The sequence below is a fragment of the Acipenser ruthenus genome, chromosome 37, assembly GCF_902713425.1.
Source record: "Acipenser ruthenus chromosome 37, fAciRut3.2 maternal haplotype, whole genome shotgun sequence".
Classification (NCBI taxonomy): domain Eukaryota; kingdom Metazoa; phylum Chordata; class Actinopteri; order Acipenseriformes; family Acipenseridae; genus Acipenser; species Acipenser ruthenus.
The window spans coordinates 3094342-3114583 of NC_081225.1; the positions used below are offsets into that span (position 1 = coordinate 3094342).

The 20242-nt window shown below is 43.1% G+C and overlaps 1 protein-coding gene across 2 annotated transcripts; it reads left to right on the top strand.

The window, feature by feature from the left end:
* Positions 1-18290, top strand: LOC117397806 (zinc finger protein 32-like). 2 transcript variants are annotated; one of them, XM_059008597.1, is made up of 4 exons: positions 1-223; positions 854-1037; positions 6701-7072; positions 13577-18290. In XM_059008597.1, exons 3-4 carry the CDS (start codon positions 6748-6750, stop codon positions 14461-14463), a joined length of 1212 nt encoding a protein of 403 aa, XP_058864580.1. In that variant the 5' UTR covers positions 1-223; positions 854-1037; positions 6701-6747; the 3' UTR covers positions 14464-18290. The 2 variants fall into 2 exon arrangements, with proteins under 2 accessions (XP_058864580.1, XP_033852569.3); XM_033996678.3 differs by having other exon boundaries at positions 854-1033.
* The last annotated feature ends 1952 nt before the right edge of the window (positions 18291-20242 follow it).

Consider the following 20242-nt stretch of genomic DNA (forward strand, 5'->3'; position numbering starts at 1 on the left):
TAGTTTGTGGATAGGGCGGTGCTCGCATGAAAGGGTCGTAACGGGCAGGGCTGTGTTTGTTTTGCTACGTTTTGTTTTGTATTTTTGTTGTTCTGGGTAACAGAAGTAGAAGCTCAACACCAGTGCACGCTGAACCAAAGGATGAAGCTCTGGAGCCAGAATAACGATAAACAAGACTAAGAAACTATAAGAAATACTGGGCAGACCTACAGCCTGGGGCGAGGTACGATTTTCTGAGTGTGCCTTTCTGTCTAGTTTGTTTCGGGAAAAATACATAAATAATAATTATAATGCTAACGTAAGTAAACAAATAAAACGTAGCCCAATAAACATTCACTGTGATCTGTTTTCTGCGGAATACATAATTATATGAATAAACATTTTATAAGAAAGTAAAGGTGCAACTTCGCACTTAGAATATGTCCCATAGCTGAATAATATCCATGACTTTATAATTTAATAACGCAGCAGTACATAATATGTGCCCTCTCTTAATAGACATAATAATGACTCCCTCATGTTTTGTTGTAGATACTTTATTATCATTTTGTAGAAGATCGTGCTGCAACAGTAAGTTTGATGGGAAGTACCAGCGTCCTCTCCCTATTCACTGAACAGAATTCAGTCTGACTCCACTGTATGCGGTAGGGTCCTCAAATCGTGGCACATGAAAACAACTTAATGTTGTTGCTGAAAAAAAGTGAAACATAAAATCTAAAATCAAACATAACAGAATGAAGTTCTGCAGAGGAGAGGTCCCCCATCGTTATCAGATTAGCTATCCTATAGGCCAGGGTGCCTTGTTTTTTATTGCTGAAGATGTTCAGGTTTTGTATTTTGCTTCGTTACTCAGGTTCTGAGGTGACAGTGGCTAAGCGTTCTGAGACGGAATCTGCTCATGAGAATCCAGGGATCTGCAAGTCTGCATCTGCCCCCATAAAATGGGTTATTTCTGAAGACGGCACTGTTATCGTTAAGAAGGAGGGTACAGTCCCAGTGGAAGAAAAGACATCTGCTGGAAGTACCGGAGAATGTAGGTACAGTAAATTAAAGCACCCCCCCACACACACACGCTTTCAACATGATTATAAAAGCATGCAATATGCCTGTTCAAACAACACTGTGCTGCAAAACAACAGCCTTTAACCAACATTTACCAGGCCAGCTTCAAATTCTGATTTACGATTATCTGGCGTGTGGCTGTAAATCAAAGGGGGTGGTGGGTGTATATGTAGGCTATAAATAAATATATTTGAAGTGCCATTTGTGTTTGCAGTTGTTAGTTATTATACATGTATACCATGCATGTAACACTTGATTAACACTTGAACAATTGATTATATATTTATGAAGCTTTTAAAATGACGATAGAACTCCCTAACCCAATACACAATTTGTTTATAGTTAATTGTTCGGTGAATTCCTCTAATCATGCATTTGCTCTGGTACTCTTTGCTCGCTTCCTTATTAAATAAACTCAACATGATTAGAAGTAGCCACCGAACGCTTACAGTATTATAGAGCATTGTATATGCATACAAACGTGGGAAGGTGAAAGTGTTGTGGGGCTAATTACGTTAGTTTGTTTAATAATTAATTTAAATACTTAATTAACTTGTATAATTAATACAGTTCAAATTAACGTGTGTTAATCAACTTGAATGAATACTATATGACCATTACCATATTAGATCACTGACTAAACACAGACAATCTGTTATCTGTTAAATAATCTGAATATTCATTCATGTTAATTAAGACCTCATCAATATATATTTTTTTAATGATGTGTATAAGATCGAGAAATTATAATGAACACACAAAACACCCTCAACCACAACAAAGTAGGTTAAAATATTGTAGCAGTTTATTAGATAATAATAATAAACCGATGGCGTCACTCTGCAGACAGTTCCCTCAGCTCAACTACGCAGACAGTGGCCCTGTACTTACTGCTCACAGGCAAAATAATTCGTGAAACACAAGCACTTGTGATTGAAATGCAAAACCAATTTCACAATTACAATTCTTCTAATAACATATCACAGCTACGGCTGGACTACAATTGTTTACTAACAATTACACAAGTATACTTTTGCAACACTTCATATGACAATATGAGTTAATCAGCTTAGTTACTTTTTAACAAGGTTCAAACTCTGAGGTTTTTCATACGCACGTTAAAAGCGCAATTTAAGATCACTATTTTATAAATTGCTATGTGTTGTAATTATCATTAATTACTCTAGTTCCACAAGGGAAAGGTAAGGGAATTATACTCAACGATTCCTTGAGGAAGACCCCAAAGTCTGCTGAACACCTCTTCCGTTGTAGTTATATTCTCGCTTAGTCCTGCAATTCTTCAAACCTAAGTTGGGCTGCTTTATCTTCAAAACCCAAGTGGGGGTTTCACACATGTCCTGTGTGGTTTCTTCTTTGAATACTTCGCCCCAAAGGCAGACACAGTCTCGTTATACTGTGTGTTTTTTTCTTTGAATGCTTCACCTAGCAGGCAGACACAGTCTCGTTATCTGTGGTTATGACTGGGAACAAAAGCTTGTATCCGAGCCGGGAATGGTTAGTTTCGAAGCGTAGATAAACTGACTCGCAGACGTCTCTTTTCCTATCAGCAGGAGTCCTGAAACCGGAGCTTTCTTTGACGTTCGTTTATTGCAGGGTACAGAATCTTCTTGCAGTCAAGAGGTATAAGCTTAATGCTGTCTTCTCTTATGATCATGTGAGACTCAGAAACCAGGTCAGACCAACTCTGAAACCAATTCAGAACCAATTCAAAGTTCTTGCTGCAAGTTGCCAGTTCTTATAGGATTTTCGCACAGAGACCTATACATTTCCCCTACAACTGTCTTCCGTTGTTTTTGGACTATGATTGACTCACCCTGCATGGGATGACTTCATTATCTAATTTATGACTTCCTTCGGTCGTCTCCAACTTCTGCTTCCTCAATAAATCCTTATCTTGGGCCCCAATCTAATTATTATCTTGTAGAGACCCTCAGTGTTAGGTTCAGCTAAAATCCCCCGATTCTCGGCTCATTAACCTCCCTCCTCCTTTGTATAGGATGTTTCAGGAATTTCTCCAGCCAAAAGTCCACAAGCTGTACTACATCCTGCATGTTCAAGAATGAATCTAACAGATTAGTTCAGATATGTCCTTATATCAAAAATAGTTATTAGTTCCAGGCAATTGTGCTTACAGTGTACATTGTACATAAAGTGTGGGGCGAGTCTGACAATATTACAAATACGTTTAGGCAAAATACATGTCAATGATGTCGATCACATTCCTAGTGGATCTGTGTGTCCTTGTACACCTGTTCTTCGTTCTTGTGTAGATTAGACACAGGTGTTAAAAGCCAAGGACGCATTGCAAATCCGCAATCACCGAAAGATACTTTATTGTAATATCACCAGTGACATTACTTGTGGGATATTCCATGCCCATTGGGTAGGTATCGCTGAGCTCTCTATACCAGAGCTGCCGATAGGCCTCTTCCTGGGATGATGCACTCGGTCCTGCCCACTGAGGGAATAAAACCTTCATCTTGAGGAAGCCATTTCTCTTTTTCCTTCTCAAGACGGTAAGGTAAGACCTCTGTGTTGAGCTGAGTGTGTTGATAGAAAAGAGCTTCTCGAGTCGAATCGAATTGATTGTATTTCCCTTGCATTTGTGCTGAAAGCTGGCTCGCTGCTTTCCTGGAATCAACGACTTTGAAAAGACTGAGCCTTTTGCCTTTCTGTCTTTCAGCGGCCTCGCTTGCGTGGTAGGCCGCTCTTTGTTATCTGTCTGTAGTGTGTGAGCGACTGCCTGTGCAGTCACCCGCGAGTGGTTGTCTGTTTCTTTCTTGAGAGTACACAGTTCCTCCACGAGGCTAAGCCTTGCCGTATCCCTGCTGTTGAGTGACTCTTCCAGCCGTGCTGTCCTCTACGGGACTAGGCCTTGCCGCATCCCAGCTGTCGAGTAGACCTCGCTGGCTGTGTAGGCCTGTCCACCTCGGTGAGTCAGGCCTTGTGAACAAACAGTGTGCTCCCCCCTATACTATCTATTCTACCGTAGTTTTTGCTGTCTGCTTCAACTCGCCCACCGCGGCTTCGGCCCTTGTGTCCCCCTAGTGCACACTACGCACTGACCAGTGTCCGTGCGGTTAGGGTAGGCACAATTGTGTAGCAGCCCCCCCGGTGCAGCATACAGCATCAGTGCACAGTCACAGCACTGCACGGTACGCGGTGCACATAGTGCTCTCAATACTCAGTGCACGCAGTGCTCGGTATACGCAGTGCACACAGTGCTTGGTGCCCACTGCTACAGCACTAGTGCATGAACGCACAGTGCACGATGCTCGGTACGCACGGTGCACGATGCACACAAAGTGCACGATGCACACGGTGCTTGGCCACTGCCACAGGGCTAGTGCAAGAGTGCACGGTGCTGCACCCGTGCACACTCTTTGGCACCCAGAACCGTGCAGGTTCCGGCTATGGGTCTGGCCCCTGAAAGGGACCACTGGTTAGCCCTAGGGCTATCAGATGCGGTTGTGGGTACGTTGCAGAGGGCTAGGGCAGACTCCACTAGGTCTTTGTACACCTATAAGTGGAGGTATTTCCAAGCTTGGTGTCTGGCTAGAAGCCATTATCGAATATCTTGCCCTATGCTAGTCATCTTACAGTTTCTGCAAGAACTGCTTGATGCTAGTAGGTCACTTTCCACTTTGAAGGTGTATTTAGCGGCTATTTCTGCATGCCATGCCCCCGTAGATTCTATGTCTCCGGGTGCGTATTTCTTGGCTACCCGATTTCTTAAAAGCGCTTGGCGATTACACCCTCCCAGGAGGACTGTTCTCTGTCGTGGAAATTCTAATAAAAGGAAGAGAGACTGCGAGTTCCAAACACACAGGCCTTTATTTCTTAAGTTTGCAAACTGAAAACACTCTCAACACACAGGGTGCTAGATAATCATCGAGCAGTGTTTCAACATACAGAGTTGGAACAGTTTCTTATATACCTTAAAACTGTCAGCAAGGCAGAGGGTTAGCCAATGATGATTCAGGTATTAGCATATAAGAGAAAACTTATAACTATGCATACGTGGCATAAAACTAAGCAAGCAGATAAAAGGATGGGTGATTTGGGTATACGTGTAAAAAGACACGTCTGGCTCATCCTTTTATCTTACAGCCGCAGCTGCAGTGTAGGCATCTTGCGGTTCCTTGTAACAAACTTTATCTTAGGCAAAGCATACAAGGTTATGTGAGCAAGGTTATAGGAGTACAAAATGCCAGTACATTATGTCGAGCCAATTCTATTTTCTGTAACATGGAGCCTTAATATTGTACTGGAGGCTCTCACGAAGGCCCCGTTTGAGTCCATACACTTCATAGAGCTGAAGTACCTGTCTATGAAGACAGCCTTCCTCAGCCTTACAGGTCTTATTAAAACGGGTCGGGTCACGGGTAAGAAGACGGTGTTGCAGCGGGCTGTGGGTTCGAGTCGGGTCCTGTAGTAGCGGGTCCGGGTCGGAAGCGGGAAGTAAAAATCGGACCGGCGCAGGACTCTGACCACAAGTATAGAAAAGGCTCATATATTTTCATAACCACAAATATTGAATTATCTAAGTACTGTAAGAAATTAACTGTAGTCCTGTACACTCTCTCTGGATTATCGGCATCACAGCCGCAGTCTGTTAAATTTCTGTTTCAAGGTGAGTTTTATACACTTTCGTTAATTAAAACCCTCCTTTTCCAAGTGCAAATTAACTGCTGATAAATTATGACAATGAACATGGATTTCCGTTTAAATTCCCACGCAAACAATGCATCCTCAATAGTCTCCCCTGGTAAAGGCACGGCCGCGTGGTGTGCAGGGTGAGTCATGCAGTCAGGGGAGCACAGGGGTCCCAGAGGGTCTCCCCTGGTAAAAGCACAGCCACTTGGTGTGCAGGGTGAGTCATGCAGTCAGGGGAGCACAGGGGTCCCAGAGGGTCTCCCCTGGTAAAAGCATAGCCGCGTGGTGTGCAGGGTGAGTCATGCAGTCAGGGGAGCACAGGGGTCCCAGAGGGTCTCCCCTGGTAAAAGCATAGCCGCGTGGTGTGCAGGGAAGCGTCCTGGGTTTTCTCTTGGGATCCTGGAGGGAGCTTCGTATTGGCTCTGGGGCTCCTGCAGGTTAGGAAGGCAAAACCATTAGGGACTGTTTCCTCTCATCATGCTAGAGCAGATCCTACTGGCCAGGTGCCTGGTGAGCTCAAATGGACACCTGCAGGACTGTTCTTTGTCATCCAGAGACCGGTAATTCACCATCACCCGCTCTGCTGTAATTGTCTTGGTGCTGTGGTCAGAAAACACTCACTGGCTTTCAGTTCTCCTGAGCTGTTGTGGGGAATTGGTGCAGTGGGGGGGAAGTAATAGTATATTATATAAGAGTTTGCTCAAAAGAGCCGACTTCCCAATGTTTCAGTATGTTTAATATACCTTTGTCAAGAGAAACTGTGAATCAGAGGATGCATTTGCTAAATGTTCTTGTCTTGCTCATTTAAATCCAGGTCTAAGTAATGAATCCTTATTGAAATAGGGGTTTTACCCTTATCTAAAAAACAAGAAAAAATCATGAGTTAAAGCTTTGCTTTGTGAATAGGCTCATAGTCTTAAAAAGGTACATTTTGGGTATGTTGTATGTTTCTTCAATACAGACTCAGGTCCAGAAAATCAATCCACTTGTTCTGATGAGAAGGAAGATATGAAGATTCATTGTATCCACATTAAAGAGGAGGTCCCTGATCCTGAGTATGCGTACAGTAAAGAGGACGTCCCTGGAGTGGTGTGTGTTCAAGTCAAGCAGGAGGTCTGTGAAGAGCAAGATGATGTAGATGATGAAGATGTGGATGCTGACAAGAATGCTAAGCAGGTATGGGTCCAGCCTCAGGAAGACAGTGAATCGGACATGAACGCTGATTCTGAAAAGGGCACTGAGCTGAGATCCATTCAGGGGAATCTTCACAACCCTCCACTGTGGTTGAATGAAGAGGAGGAAAGACCAACTTGTTCCACAAACAGTGCCAATTGTAAGTATTACTGTTCCAGCGTTTTAGGTAGTGCTGTGACAAACATGTTTTTTCATGTGTGATTATCCTTTCAGTATAAACAAATAATCTGTAATTAGCAGGAATACAAAAGTACATGTTGTACTATGGTACAGTAAAAAGTAAGGAGGCTTGGTGGTCCGGTGGTTAAAAAAAAGGGCTTGATACCAGGAGGTCCCCGGTTCTAATCCCCGCTCAGCCACTGACTAACTGTGTGTGACCCTAAGCAAGTCGCCTTGCCTGCTTGTGCTCCGTCCTTCGGATTAGAAATCCAAGACCCTACGGTAAATGACTGCAGCAGTTGTTGATGCTTAGTTCACCCCCTAGTCTATATAAGTAGCATTGGATAGAAGTGTCTGCTAAATGACTAATTAATAAGAAGAAGAAGAACATAAGAACATAAGAAAGTTTACAAACGAGAGGAGGCCATTCGGCCCAACTTGCTCGTTTGGTTATTAGTAGCTTATTGATTCCAGAATCTCATCAAGCAGCTTCTTGAAGGATCCCAGGGTGTCAGCTTCAACAACATTACTGGAGAGTTAGTTCCATACCCTCACAATTCTCTATGTAAAAAAGTGCCTCCTATTTTCTGTTCTGACTGCCCCTTATCTAATCTCCATTTGTGACCCCTGGTCCTTCTTTCTTTTTTCAGGTCAAAAAAGTCCCCTGGGTCGAGATTGTCTATACCTTTTAGGATTTTGAATGCTTGAATCAGATCACCGCATAGTCTTCTTTGTTCAAGACTGTATAGATTAAAGTATTTTAGCCTGTCTGCATACAACATGCCTTTTAAACCTGGGATAATTCTGGTTGCTCTTCTTTGCACTCTTTCTACAGCAGCAATATCCTTTTTGTAACGAGGTGACCAGAAATGAACACAATATTCTAGGTGAGGTCTTACTAATGCATTGTAAAGTTTTAACATTTCTTCCCTTCATTTAAATTCAACACTTCTAACAATATATCCGAGCATCTTGTTGGCCTTTTTTATAGCTTCCCCACATTGTCTAGATGAAGACATTTCTGAGTCAACATAAACTCCTTTTTCATAGTTCCCTTCTTCCATTTCAGTATCTCCCATATGATATTTATAATGCACATTTTTATTGCCTGCATGCAATACTTTACACTTTTCTCTATTAAATGTCATTTGTCATGTGTCTGCCCAGTTTTGAATGCTGTCTAGATCATTTTGAATGACCTTTGCTGATGCAACAGTGTTTGCCACTTCTCCTATTTTTGTGTCATCTGCAAATTTAACAAGTTTGCTTACTATACCATAATCTAAATCATTAATGTAGATTAGGAATAGCAGAGGACCTAATACTGATCCCTGTGGTACAGCACTGGTTACCTTGTTCCATTTTGAGGTTTCTCCTCTAATCAGTACTTTCTGTTTTCTACATGTTAACCACTCCCTAATCCATGTGCATGCATTTCCTTGAATCCCTACTGCGTTCAGTTTGAGAATTAATCTTTTATGCTGGACTTTGTCAAAAGCTTTCTGGAAATCTCAATAAACCATGTCGTATGCTTTGCAATTATCTATTGTCGATGTTGCATCCTCAAAAAAGTCAAGCAGGTTAGTTAGACACAATCTCCCTTTCCTAAAACCATGCTGACTGTCTCCCAGGATATTGTTACCATATAGGTAATTTTCCATTTTGGATCTTATTATAGTTTCCATAAGTTTACATATAATAGAAGTCAGGCTTTTTGGTCTGTAGTTACCTGGTTCGGTTTTGTCTCCCTTTTTGTGGATCGGTATTACGTTTGCTATTTTCCAGTCTGTCGGTACAACCCCTGTGTCAAGAGACTGTTGCATGATCTTGGTTAGCGGTTTGTAAGTAACTTCTTTCGTTTCTTTGAGTACTATTGGGAGGATCTCATCCGGCCCAGGGGATTTGTTTTTTTAAGAGCTCCTAGTCCCTTTAACACTTCTGTCTCTGTTATGCTAAAGTTATTTAAAACTGGATTGGAACAGGTCACCATGTGGGGCATGTTGTCCATGTCCTCCTTTGTAAAAACCTGTGAAAAGTAATCATTTAATATATTTGCTATTTTTTTTTCTTCATCTATGATTTTGCCATTTGTGTCTCTTAGACATTTAACCTCATCTTTGAATGTTCTCTTGCTGTTATAATATTGGGAAAATATTTTGGAATTGGTTTTAGCCCCCTTAGCAATATTGATTTCTATCTCTCTCTTGGCCTTCCTAACTTCCTTTTTGACTTGTGTTTGCAGTTCCAAGTACTCTTTCTGTGTACTTTGTTTTTGGTCCCATTTCAGCCATTTTGTTTTAGATTTATATTCGTCTACTTTTGGGATGTAATTGTTTTGAGCCTCTAGTACTACATTTTTAAAAAACAGCCATCCTTTTTCTGTGGATGTTTTCTCTATTTTACTCCAATCTACTTCTGTTAGTCTCTGTTTCATACCTTTATAGTTTGCTTTTCTAAAATTGTAAACCTTAGCTTTAGTCATTACTTTTTGGGTTTTGAAAATCACTTCAAATGAGACCATGTTGTGGTCTGAGTTTGCCAATGGCTCTCTGACCTCTGTTTTAGGTATTCTGTCTCCGTTATTTATTTTTATTATTATTTGTTTATTTAGCAGACGCCTTTATCCAAGGCGACTTACAGAGACTAGGGTGTGTGATCTATGCATCAGCTGCAGAGTCACTTACAACTACGACTCACCCGAAAGACGGAGCACAAGGAGGTTAAGTGACTTGCTCAGGGTCACACAATGAGTCAGTGGCTGAGCTGGGATTTGAACCGGGGATCTCCTGGTTACAAGCCCTTTCCTTTAACCACTGGACCACACAGACTAAATCAAGGCATGCCTCCCCTCTAGTCTGTGCCTTGACAAATTGCGTTAGGAAGCAGTCATTTGTCATTTCCACCATTTTAATTTCATCCGTCGTGCTCCCCACCGGGTTCTTCCATTTTATACGGGGGAAGTTGAAGTCCCCCATTAGTATGGCTTCTCCTTTTGTACTTGCATTTCTAATGTCATTATATAACAGATTATTTTGCTTGGCGTCTGAATTTGGCAGTCTATAGCATATAGCATATTATAGCATATTATACCCTTTGAATTTTTGTCCATTATTCTGACCCATATTGATTCGGCGTTCTTTTCTTTGTCCTGATTTAACACCTGGGCTTCAAGACTATTTCTTATGTATAGCGCTACCCCTCTGCCTCTTCTGTCCTGCCTGTCTTTCCTTTACAGTGTGTACCCATTAATATTGTATTCATCTCCATCACTTTCAGACAACCAAGTTTCTGTAACACCTACAGTACTGTGTAAAAGTTTTAGGCAGGTGTGAAAAAATGCTGTAAAGTAAGAATGCTTTCAAAAATAGACATGTTAATAGATTATATTTATCAATTAACTAAATGCAAAGTGAGTGAACAGAAGAAAAATCTAAATCAAATCCATATTTGGTGTGATCACCCTTTGCCTTCAAAACAGCATCAATTCTTCTAGGTACACTTGCACAAAGTCAGGGATTTTGTTGGCATATAGTCAGGTGTATTATTAAACAATTCTACCAAACAGGTGCTAATGATCATCAATTCAATATGTAGGTTGAAACACAATCATTAACTGAATCAGAAACAGCTGTGTAGGAGAAATAAAACTGGGTGAGGAACAGCCAAACTCAGCTAACAAGGTGAGGTTGCTGAAGACAGTTTACTGTCAAAAGTCATACACCATGGCAAGACTGAGCACAGCAACAAGACACAAGGTAGTTATACTGCATCAGCAAGGTCTCTCCCAGGCAGAAATTTCAAGGCAGACAGGGGTTTCCAGATGTGCTGTCCAAGCTCTTCTGAAGAAGCACAAAGAAACGGGCAACGCTGAGGACCGTAGACGCAGTGGTCGGCCAAGGAAACTTACTGCAGCAGATGAAAGACACATCATGCTTACTTCCCTTCGCAATCGGAAGATGTCCAGCAGTGCCATCAGCTCAGAATTGGCAGAAAACAGTGGGACCCTGGTACACCCATCTACTGTCCGGAGAAGTCTGGTCAGAAGTGGCCTTCATGGAAGACTTGCAGCCAAAAAGCCATACCTCCGACGTGGAAACAAGGCCAAGCGACTCAACTATGCACGAAAACGCAGGAAGTGGGGTGCAGAAAAATGGCAGCAGGTGCTCTGGACCGATGAGTCAAAATTTGAAATGTTTGGCTGTACCAGAGGCAGTTTGTTCGCCGAAGGGCTGGAGAGCAGTACACGAATGAGTGTCTGCAGGCAACAGTGAAGCATGGTGGAGGTTCCTTGCAAGTTTGGGGCTGCATTTCTGCAAATGGAGTTGGGGATTTGGTCATAATTAATGGTCTCCTCAATGCTGAGAAGTACAGGCAGATACTTATCCATCATGCAATACCATCAGGGAGGCATCTGATTGGCCCCAAATTTATTCTGCAGCATGACAACGACCCCAAACATACAGCGAAAGTCATTAAGAACTATCTTTAGCGTAAAGAAGAACAAGGAGTCCTGGAAGTGATGGTATGGCCCCCACAGAGCCCTGATCTCAACATCATCGAGTCTGTCTGGGATTACATGAAGAGAGAGAAGCAACTGAGGCTGCCTAAATCCACAGAAGAACTGTGGTTAGTTCTCCAAGATGTTTGGGCCAACCTACCTGCCGAGTTCCTTCAAAAACTGTGTGCAAGTGTACCTAGAAGAATTGATGCTGTTTTGAAGGCAAAGGGTGGTCACACCAAATATTGATTTGATGTAGATTTTTCTTCTGTTCACTCACTTTGCATTTTGTTAATTGATAAATATAAACTATTAACATGTCTATTTTTGAAAGCATTCTTACTTTTTCCACACCTGCCTAAAACTTTTGCACAGTACTGTATCACATCGTAGTTACTTGTTAGTGCAATAGCTTCAAGTTCTAACATTTTGTTTCTGAGACTTCTAGCATTACGATAAATACATTTAATAGTTGTCTTACCTGAGTTGTTGCCCTTGTTTTGATGTGGTCTCCCTTCTTGTTTCTTGTTTTCTCCCCCCTTCCTTTCTAGATTAAATGCTTCTGGACCTCCTCAAGGATCCTTTCTCCGAGTAGATTGGTTCCCTTTCTGTTAAAGTGCAGTCCGTCCCACCTATATAGATAGTCCTTGTTGTAGAATGTGCTCCAATGTTCAAGAAAGGTGAAGCCTTCCTGTGTGCACCACGATTTCAGCCATGCATTTTGATTTTGTATTTCCAGCTGTACATATGGTCCATTGCAAGGTGCCGGCAGTATCCCAGAAAATACCACAGTTTTGGTTTTGTCTTTTCATTTCCTTCCTAGCTCTCTGAATTTGTTTTGCAGGTGATCTTGGCCTGTCTCTTCCAATGTTGTTTGTACTGATGTGGACGACTACTACCATATAATAATAATAATAATAATAATAATAATAATAATAATAATAAAAGGTACCCCATCAATTTAGATGTTAAAGAAACTCTTTTGTACTGTCTAATGTGCATTAATTATTTCAGTTTTTTTAAATAAATATGGAGATAATATTTTTTGCCAACAAATACATGTCAAGCAGTGATTGTTCAAATATTTGAATGTTTGTCCCAGGGCTGGTTTTATGTTTAGGGTGAGTTTGTTAGAAAAGTTGAATTTGGACAGATTATTATTTTTTTTTTTTTGGGTGAGGCAACTCAGAGACATTTAATTTTACACCACCTTAAAGCTTTCATTAACTTCTGACATACTTGTGTGCAACAAAATATTTACAAGTTTGTATAAAGACAACTTGCATATATCTGACTGTCAATTATCCATCATGATAACAAAAGAGAAACAGTTAGACGTGCATTCAGAGGTCTTGTCACTCTCATTGTAACATCACTTACTGGGTGACAGATACCTCTGTATAGACTGTCGATCAAGACTGATTTAGGCATGTGGTCGGGAACTGGGCATAGTATCCAGTTTTGAAATACTACATGTTGTTTTCAACACCAAATAGGACATGATAACTGTATCATTTTGCATAAATTAGGGATTCAAGTCGTTTAGGTTTAGTGTTTCAGCTGTTTTTGACATCAGTCAGTGTTCGGTAAAACCGAAGAGAAAGTTAAATACTTAAAAGCTGAACTGCATTTGTGCAGCCAAGAGAACATGACATACTATTACAGTGTTTGCATATGAAAACAGCTCTAGACATCTGAACACCCAGACTTAGTATAAAGCCTTGGTTATCCCTACTGAGGTCTGTCAAAATCAATCACGTAAGTCTTGTCATAACTTTTGATTTGTGTAACCGTGTAATTAAGGGTTGTTAATATGAAGCTTCTATAATAAGCAGCAAAGTGTGCGATGATCTCCCGAAAATGCCGTCAGCTTAGTGCTGAAACTAAACATCCCTAGCAATAAAAGTCACCAGCTTTAACATAATCATAAATGTACAATGTGTTAATGTATTTTTTTTTCTTTCTTTATCTCTCTCTCTTCTGAAGTGGAAAAAGAATTTGAATCGTATCCATGTCCTTACTGTGAAATCATCTTCACTGGGAAACAGTACCTGGAGAATCATTTAAAGAAGAGACACCCCAAAGAATATTTTGAGATACTGAGATCTGCGTCTCTTAACATGCAGACACGGCAACCCACGTTACCCTCACCGAATTCATTGGCTGTCAACCATTCTGAAATGCTGGGCAACTTCCGGCCTTCCCATAGATGTACGGAATGTAGGAAGAGTTTCGCTCAGATCGACACCCTGACGAGACACCAGCAAACACACCAGAGAGGAGAAGCTCCCTGTCACTGCGCTGCGTGTGGGAAGAGCTTCAGGCACCTGGGCCACCTGAAAACACACCAGAAAACTCACCAAGAGCACAAGCTGCATCGCTGTACGAAATGCAACAAGGCATTCATGCGCTCAGGGACCCTGAAAATACACCAGCGAACCCACACAGGAGAGACCCCATATCGCTGCACTGAGTGTGGGAAGTTTTTCAGCCAGATAGGAACCCTGAAGACGCACCAGCGTGTTCACTCCGGGGAGACGCCCTTCTACTGCTCCCAGTGTGGGAAGAAGTTCAGCCAGATCGGGAACTTGAAGACACACCTGCGAATTCACAAAGGGGAGCGTCCCTTCCACTGCTCTGAGTGTGGGAAGAGCTTCATCCGGGCTGGTACCCTGAAGATACACCAGCGCATCCACACCGGAGAGTACCCTTACCTCTGCACAGAGTGTGGGAGCAGCTTCAAAGAGTCCGGGGCCCTGAAGAGCCACCAGAGAATCCACACGGGAGAGCGGCCCTATCCCTGCCCCGAATGTGGAAAGACTTTCAGGCGCTCAGGAACGCTTAAGATACATCAGCGACTTCACACAGGCTAGAGTCCTTCGTTTTAGGTCTGGCCTGCGCAAGATCCTGTTTTGAAGAGCAGTGGTGTCTAATTCCTAGAAATTAAAATAAACAGAAAAGAAAAGACCAATCAAGAATGGAAATGCTATATTTATTCATTCTTCTTTTATTCATGAGCCTTTACTGGACCCTGGTCTCCAGTATGTTATGTTGATAAGCAAACCAAGTAGTCTAAGGATGGGATTCTGTCATAGTGGGTTGTAATGGAATGGCAGCACCTTTTAACATCCGGCTGCATTGCTTTCAGAGAGACAGAATCCAGCAAGAAGCACAGCTCTACAGAAAGCAAGGATACATGCATGCCTGCCCCATGGACCCACTACTTCTTGTTCAAAGTTGGAGTGCTCTGTGTTTTTTTTTCATTGATATTTTTATATGTGACCAGAGCACCCTGAGGAGGGCAGCTTGTATGAATTTGTTAATGCACGCCTGCCTATACAACTGTGCATATCTCATAAACCATTTCAGCTAAGATGGCTGTAATTTTGGGCTCATTTGACTTTCAGATATAAAGTCACTATTTATCACTATTATACTCCAACTATACTATTACAAAGCTATTCATTTATTGACCTCTGTTTGTCTGAAATATTCATCGTAGTCCACTGAAAGAGTCCAGTGTGAGAGCAGGGCTCCAGCGTCCCTGTGGAGTGTGTCACCAGTAGCAGGGCTCCAGCGTCCCTGTGGAGTGTGTCACCAGTAGCAGGGCTCCAGCGTCCCTGTGGAGTGTGTCGCCAGTAGCAGGGCTCCAGCGTCCCTGTGGAGTGTGTCACCAGTAGCAGGGCTCCAGCGTCCCTGTGGAGTGTGTCGCCAGTAGCAGGGCTCCAGCGTCCCTGTGGAGTGTTTCACCAGTAGCAGGTCTCCAGCGTCCCTGTGGAGTGTGTCACCAGTAGCAGGGCTCCAGCGTCCCTGTGGAGTGTGTCACCAGTAGCAGGGCTCCAGCGTCCCTGTGGAGTGTTTCACCAGTAGCAGGTCTCCAGCGTCCCTGTGGAGTGTGTCACCAGTAGCAGGGCTCCAGCGTCCCTGTGGAGTGTTTCACCAGTAGCAGGTCTCCAGCGTCCCTGTGGAGTGTGTCACCAGTAGCAGGGCTCCAGCGTCCCTGTGGAGTGTGTCACCAGTAGCAGGGCTCCAGCGTCCCTGTGGAGTGTTTCGCCAGTAGCAGGGCTCCAGCGTCCCTGTGGAGTGTTTCACCAGTAGCAGGGCTCCAGCGTCCCTGTGGAGTGTGTCACCAGTAGCAGGGCTCCAGCGTCCCTGTGGAGTGTGTCACCAGTAGCAGGGCTCCAGCGTCCCTGTGGAGTGTGTCGCCAGTAGCAGGGCTCCAGCGTCCCTGTGGAGTGTTTCGCCAGTAGCAGGGCTCCAGCATCCCTGTGGAGTGTTTCACCTGTAGCAGGGCTCCAGCGTCCCTGTGGAGTGTTTCGCCAGTAGCAGGGCTCCAGCGTCCCTGTGGAGTGTTTCACCAGTAGCAGGGCTCCAGCATCCCTGTGGAGTGTTTCACCTGTAGCAGGGCTCCAGCATCCCTGTGGAGTGTGTCACCAGTAGCAGGGCTCCAGCGTCCCTGTGCAGTGTGTCGCCAGTAGCAGGGCTCCAGCGTCCCTGTGGAGTGTTTCACCAGTAGCAGGGCTCCAGCGTCCCTGTGGAGTGTTTGACCAGTAGCAGGGCTCCAGCGTCCCTGTGGAGTGTGTCGCCAGTAGCAGGGCTCCAGCGTTCCTGTGGAGTGTTTCACCTGTAGCAGGGCTCCAGCATCCCTGTGGAGTGTGTCGCCAGTAGCAGGGCTCCAGCGTCCCTGTGGAGTGTGTCGCCAGTAGCAGGGCTCCAGCGTTCCTGTGGAGTGTTTCACCTGTAGCAGGGCTCCAGCATCCCTGTGGAGTGTGTCACCAGTAGCAGGGCTCCAGCGTCCCTGTGGAGTGTTTCACCAGTAGCAGGGCTCCAGCGTTCCTGTGGAGTGTTTCACCTGTAGCAGGGCTCCAGCATCCCTGTGGAGTGTGTCACCAGTAGCAGGGCTCCAGCGTCCCTGTTTGTCCATCCATTTCATTTCTTGTTTCATTTCTTGTTTTGTAACTACTGCATGCTGGGAAATTTATGTTCTTAATGTTCTTCCTGGCAGCTTTTGCCATGATCCCTTTGTACTGTGCAGAGTTTTTATTGTTTATTTTAAGATTTGTAATAATCTATACTGTTGCTATGTAGTCACTGGTCTGATTGCCAAATGACCATTGGACAGAAATGCGCTCTAGAAACCTTGTGCAGGCTACTGCTGTTTTTAACAGGAGGCCAGCGCACTCTGTGGATGACTGGGATCCATGCTAAAGAGTTTTATTAACAAGCAACAGAGCATTGTGAGGGGAAACATTAAAGTCATCCTTAATCATCCGTGGCACTGCATTCCTGTGTCTAATGGCCTCAGGAGATAGGGGAAACGGTGCATACCTGAAAATGAGCTGTAGCTATCTGTAGTTGCCAGAGCTATCCACTAGATGGCAGTGTATAATGATGTATGACCATTGCAACATATCACAGGGATTCAGTTAAAATCCATGTGTAGTTTTGAAAGAAATTTATCTGGTACTGCACTAGGTTAAAGAAAACTATGCTTGACCTCAAAGACAGAAAGGCTGAGGTAAAATGACCTATTTAGTGCAAATATAATACATTTCCTGGCAGGCAAGGCAAGCGAACTGAAGGTTTCTTTTACCTAGTGTAGTGCCACAGGTCTTGTTTTTTTTTTTTGCACGATTATTTGTTTCTTTCAAAACTGCAATGTTGAGCTGATCGGGAGGTCCTGATTGGCTGGGGGGCGTGTCCGGTGAGCTGAGCTGATTGGGAGGTCCTGATTGGCTGGGGGGGGCGTGCCTGTGGAGCCTACGCCTGTTCTTAAACAAAGCTTGCTTTGTTTACATCGAGGAGGAGAGCGTCCGATCCGCAGGATAACTACTACGGAACCCTTCAACCTCCAGTCAGTCACGTTGCTGTTTGTGTACTCAGGCAACAGGCAGTCACATCTTTTGTTGGCGATTTTAATACACACATCATTATACGCAGGCCATTTTTTAAAAGAAAAAATTGGTTTCAAAAGTGTATTTTCAATTAAAAGTAATACTTTTAGTTATAGGACAGGAAAGACAAATCGATGAAATCCATGACAATTGGATATGCGACTCTCCAGATATATCCACAGTGTATACGTGACATACAGATGAATGGACGGACTCTCCCTGTATCCCGTGATCTCATAATCTCAGTGTGATGTGCGTACATACAGATTTCATGACAAGACGTTTTCCAGTGTGATGTTCGTACATACAGATTTCATGACAAGACGTTTTTCAGTGTGATGTTCGTACATACAGATTTCATGACAAGACGTTTTCCAGTGTGATGTTCGTACATACAGATTTCATGACAAGACGTTTTCCAGTGTGATAGTCGTACATACAGATTTCATGACAAGACGTTTTTCAGTGTGATGTTCGTACATACAGATTTCATGACAAGATGTTTTCCAGTGTGATATTCGTACATACAGATTTCATGACAAGATGTTTTCCAGTGTGATGGTCGTACATACAGAATTCATCCGGGGGATAAGCCAGCAGTGTGGAGTAGTGGTTAGGGCTCTGGACTCTTGACCGGAGGGTTGTGGGTTAAATCCCAGGTGGGGGACACTGCTGCTGTACCCTTGAGCAAGGTACTTTACCTACATTGCTCCAATAAAATCCCAACTGTATAAATGGGTAATTGTATGTAAAAATAATGTGATATCTTGTAACAATTGTAAGTCGCCCTGGATAAGGGTGTCTGCTAAGAAATAAATATTATTATTATTATTATTACTATTATTATTATTATTATTATTATTATTATTAAGGGAGAATATTGTTGTCCACTCCTATAACCAAGGGTGAGTGAACTAGGCCTTTCAAGGATCCAAAACTATTGTATCTTTACTTCACCTTGAGGTGATATGCTGCATGGATATTGATTTCATCTTAAAAGCCAGGCCAATATGTAAAGGTATCTCTTAATGTGATTGCACAGCAACCCCAAAACAGCAGGGAGGAGGAGAGTGGGGCTAATTTGATCTGGAGCATGGGCAGGCAGGGAGGGAGGGAGGGGAAAGTGCTGACTCAGCTAGGGTGACTGTCCTTGAAGCTGCGGCAGAGTGGAGGCTGGGACTGTAGCCAGGACTGGGAGGGACGGGGATCTGCAACACCAGCTCTTTACATGACAGTGGAAGAAGAACGAAAAAAGAAAAATAGGATGTGGTGAATACACATAGAGCCAAGAAAATAAAAAAAAAAACTTATAAAAGGACTACATACTGATTTGGTATATGTGTCCATACATGGTGAAGGGACCAGCCATATAAAGATGTTATATCTACAAAAGAGTCCTAGCTAAAGACACAAGAATCCTAGCTAAATAAAGCCTGGTAATGTGAAGGGCTTTTGAGACACAACTGGGGCAAACTTGCCAAGGGGGCATGTAGTTCAAAAACTTCCCTGCAAGGAAGTACATTTTTAGTGAAGTATGCAAACTCCTTAAATGAAATTCCCTCCAAGTCAATCCAAATCAACACAACTTCCCAGTAACTTTGTAAGATTTACAGAGAAGGGTGTGTCGTATTTAAATTAGGGATGGTCCCTTCTCCCCAGTGGTTGATCAGACAAATTGGCCAAACTTTCTGTTAAGAAAAGTAGGGGACGCTGATAACGCAAAGTTGGAAAATGAAGAAAATGTATAAATGATCACGTCAATGTAATGCATTTGTGGTGCAGTGGTTACTGCAGTTCACATAATCTGTAGATCTGGGTTCAAATTGAGGGATTCTGTCACACAAACGTAATGCAGAACTAGCTGGCTGCAAACCAAAATTGCATTTTACCAAATTAAAAGAACAATTCTGAGAGCCGGATTCAATCATGAGGTAAGTTACCCACTCACTGACCCAGTGCTGCTGCTCAGGACTCCTTGCTACTCTCACTATGTAACTATGTAATTTTTGTTCCTGGGTAGTAAGTGTTATTTCCTAATTGCTTATGCCTCAAAAGTATAGAAAATGGCTATTATTCCCCACAAACTTTGCTTTTGTGACCAGGACAGTGATATTTTGAAATTGACCTATTTCCAATGAGAAAACGGGCGAATTTGTGTCTTTTCGTTCACATAAAGTCAGAAAAAAACAACATATGAATCCAAATTAACATGTATTTATACTAAAGTAATATAAAAATGACTACAAAAGATTTAGAAGTGAGTAGTTTTTCGAGATTTACGATTATACTGTAAATCACTTTCACGAATCAGCCCCCAAATGTAGTCTCCCACTATGTTCTCATTATACTGTCCTTGGTAGCGGCGTTCAAAGTCCAGTATATCCTGGTGGAAGCGCTCGCCTTGCTCCTCCGAGTATGCTCCCATGTTCTCCTTGAATTTATCAAGATGAGCATCAAGGATATGGACTTTGAGGGACATCCTACAGCCCATTGTGCCGTAGTTCTTCACCAGAGTCTCAACCAGCTCCACATAGTTTTCAGCCTTGTGATTGCCCAGGAAGCCCCGAACCACTGCGACAAAGCTGTTCCAAGCCGCTTTCTCCTTACTAGTGAGCTTCTTGGGGAATTCATTGCACTCCAGGATCTTCTTTATCTGTGGTCCGACGAAGACACCGGCTTTGACCTTTGCCTCAGACAGCTTAGGGAAGAAGTCTTGAAGGTACTTGGAAGGCTGCCGACTCCTTATCTAGAGCTTTGA

What these genes read in the sequence shown, in the direction of transcription:
- LOC117397806 (XM_059008597.1), top strand. Translation starts at nt 6,748, where the DNA reads ATGAAGATTCATTGTATCCACATTAAAGAGGAGGTCCCTGATCCTGAG. An exon ending in TTCCACAAACAGTGCCAATT is followed by an intron (nt 7,073 to 13,576) that starts GTAAGTATTACT and finishes TCTCTTCTGAAG; the next exon opens with TGGAAAAAGAATTTGAATCG.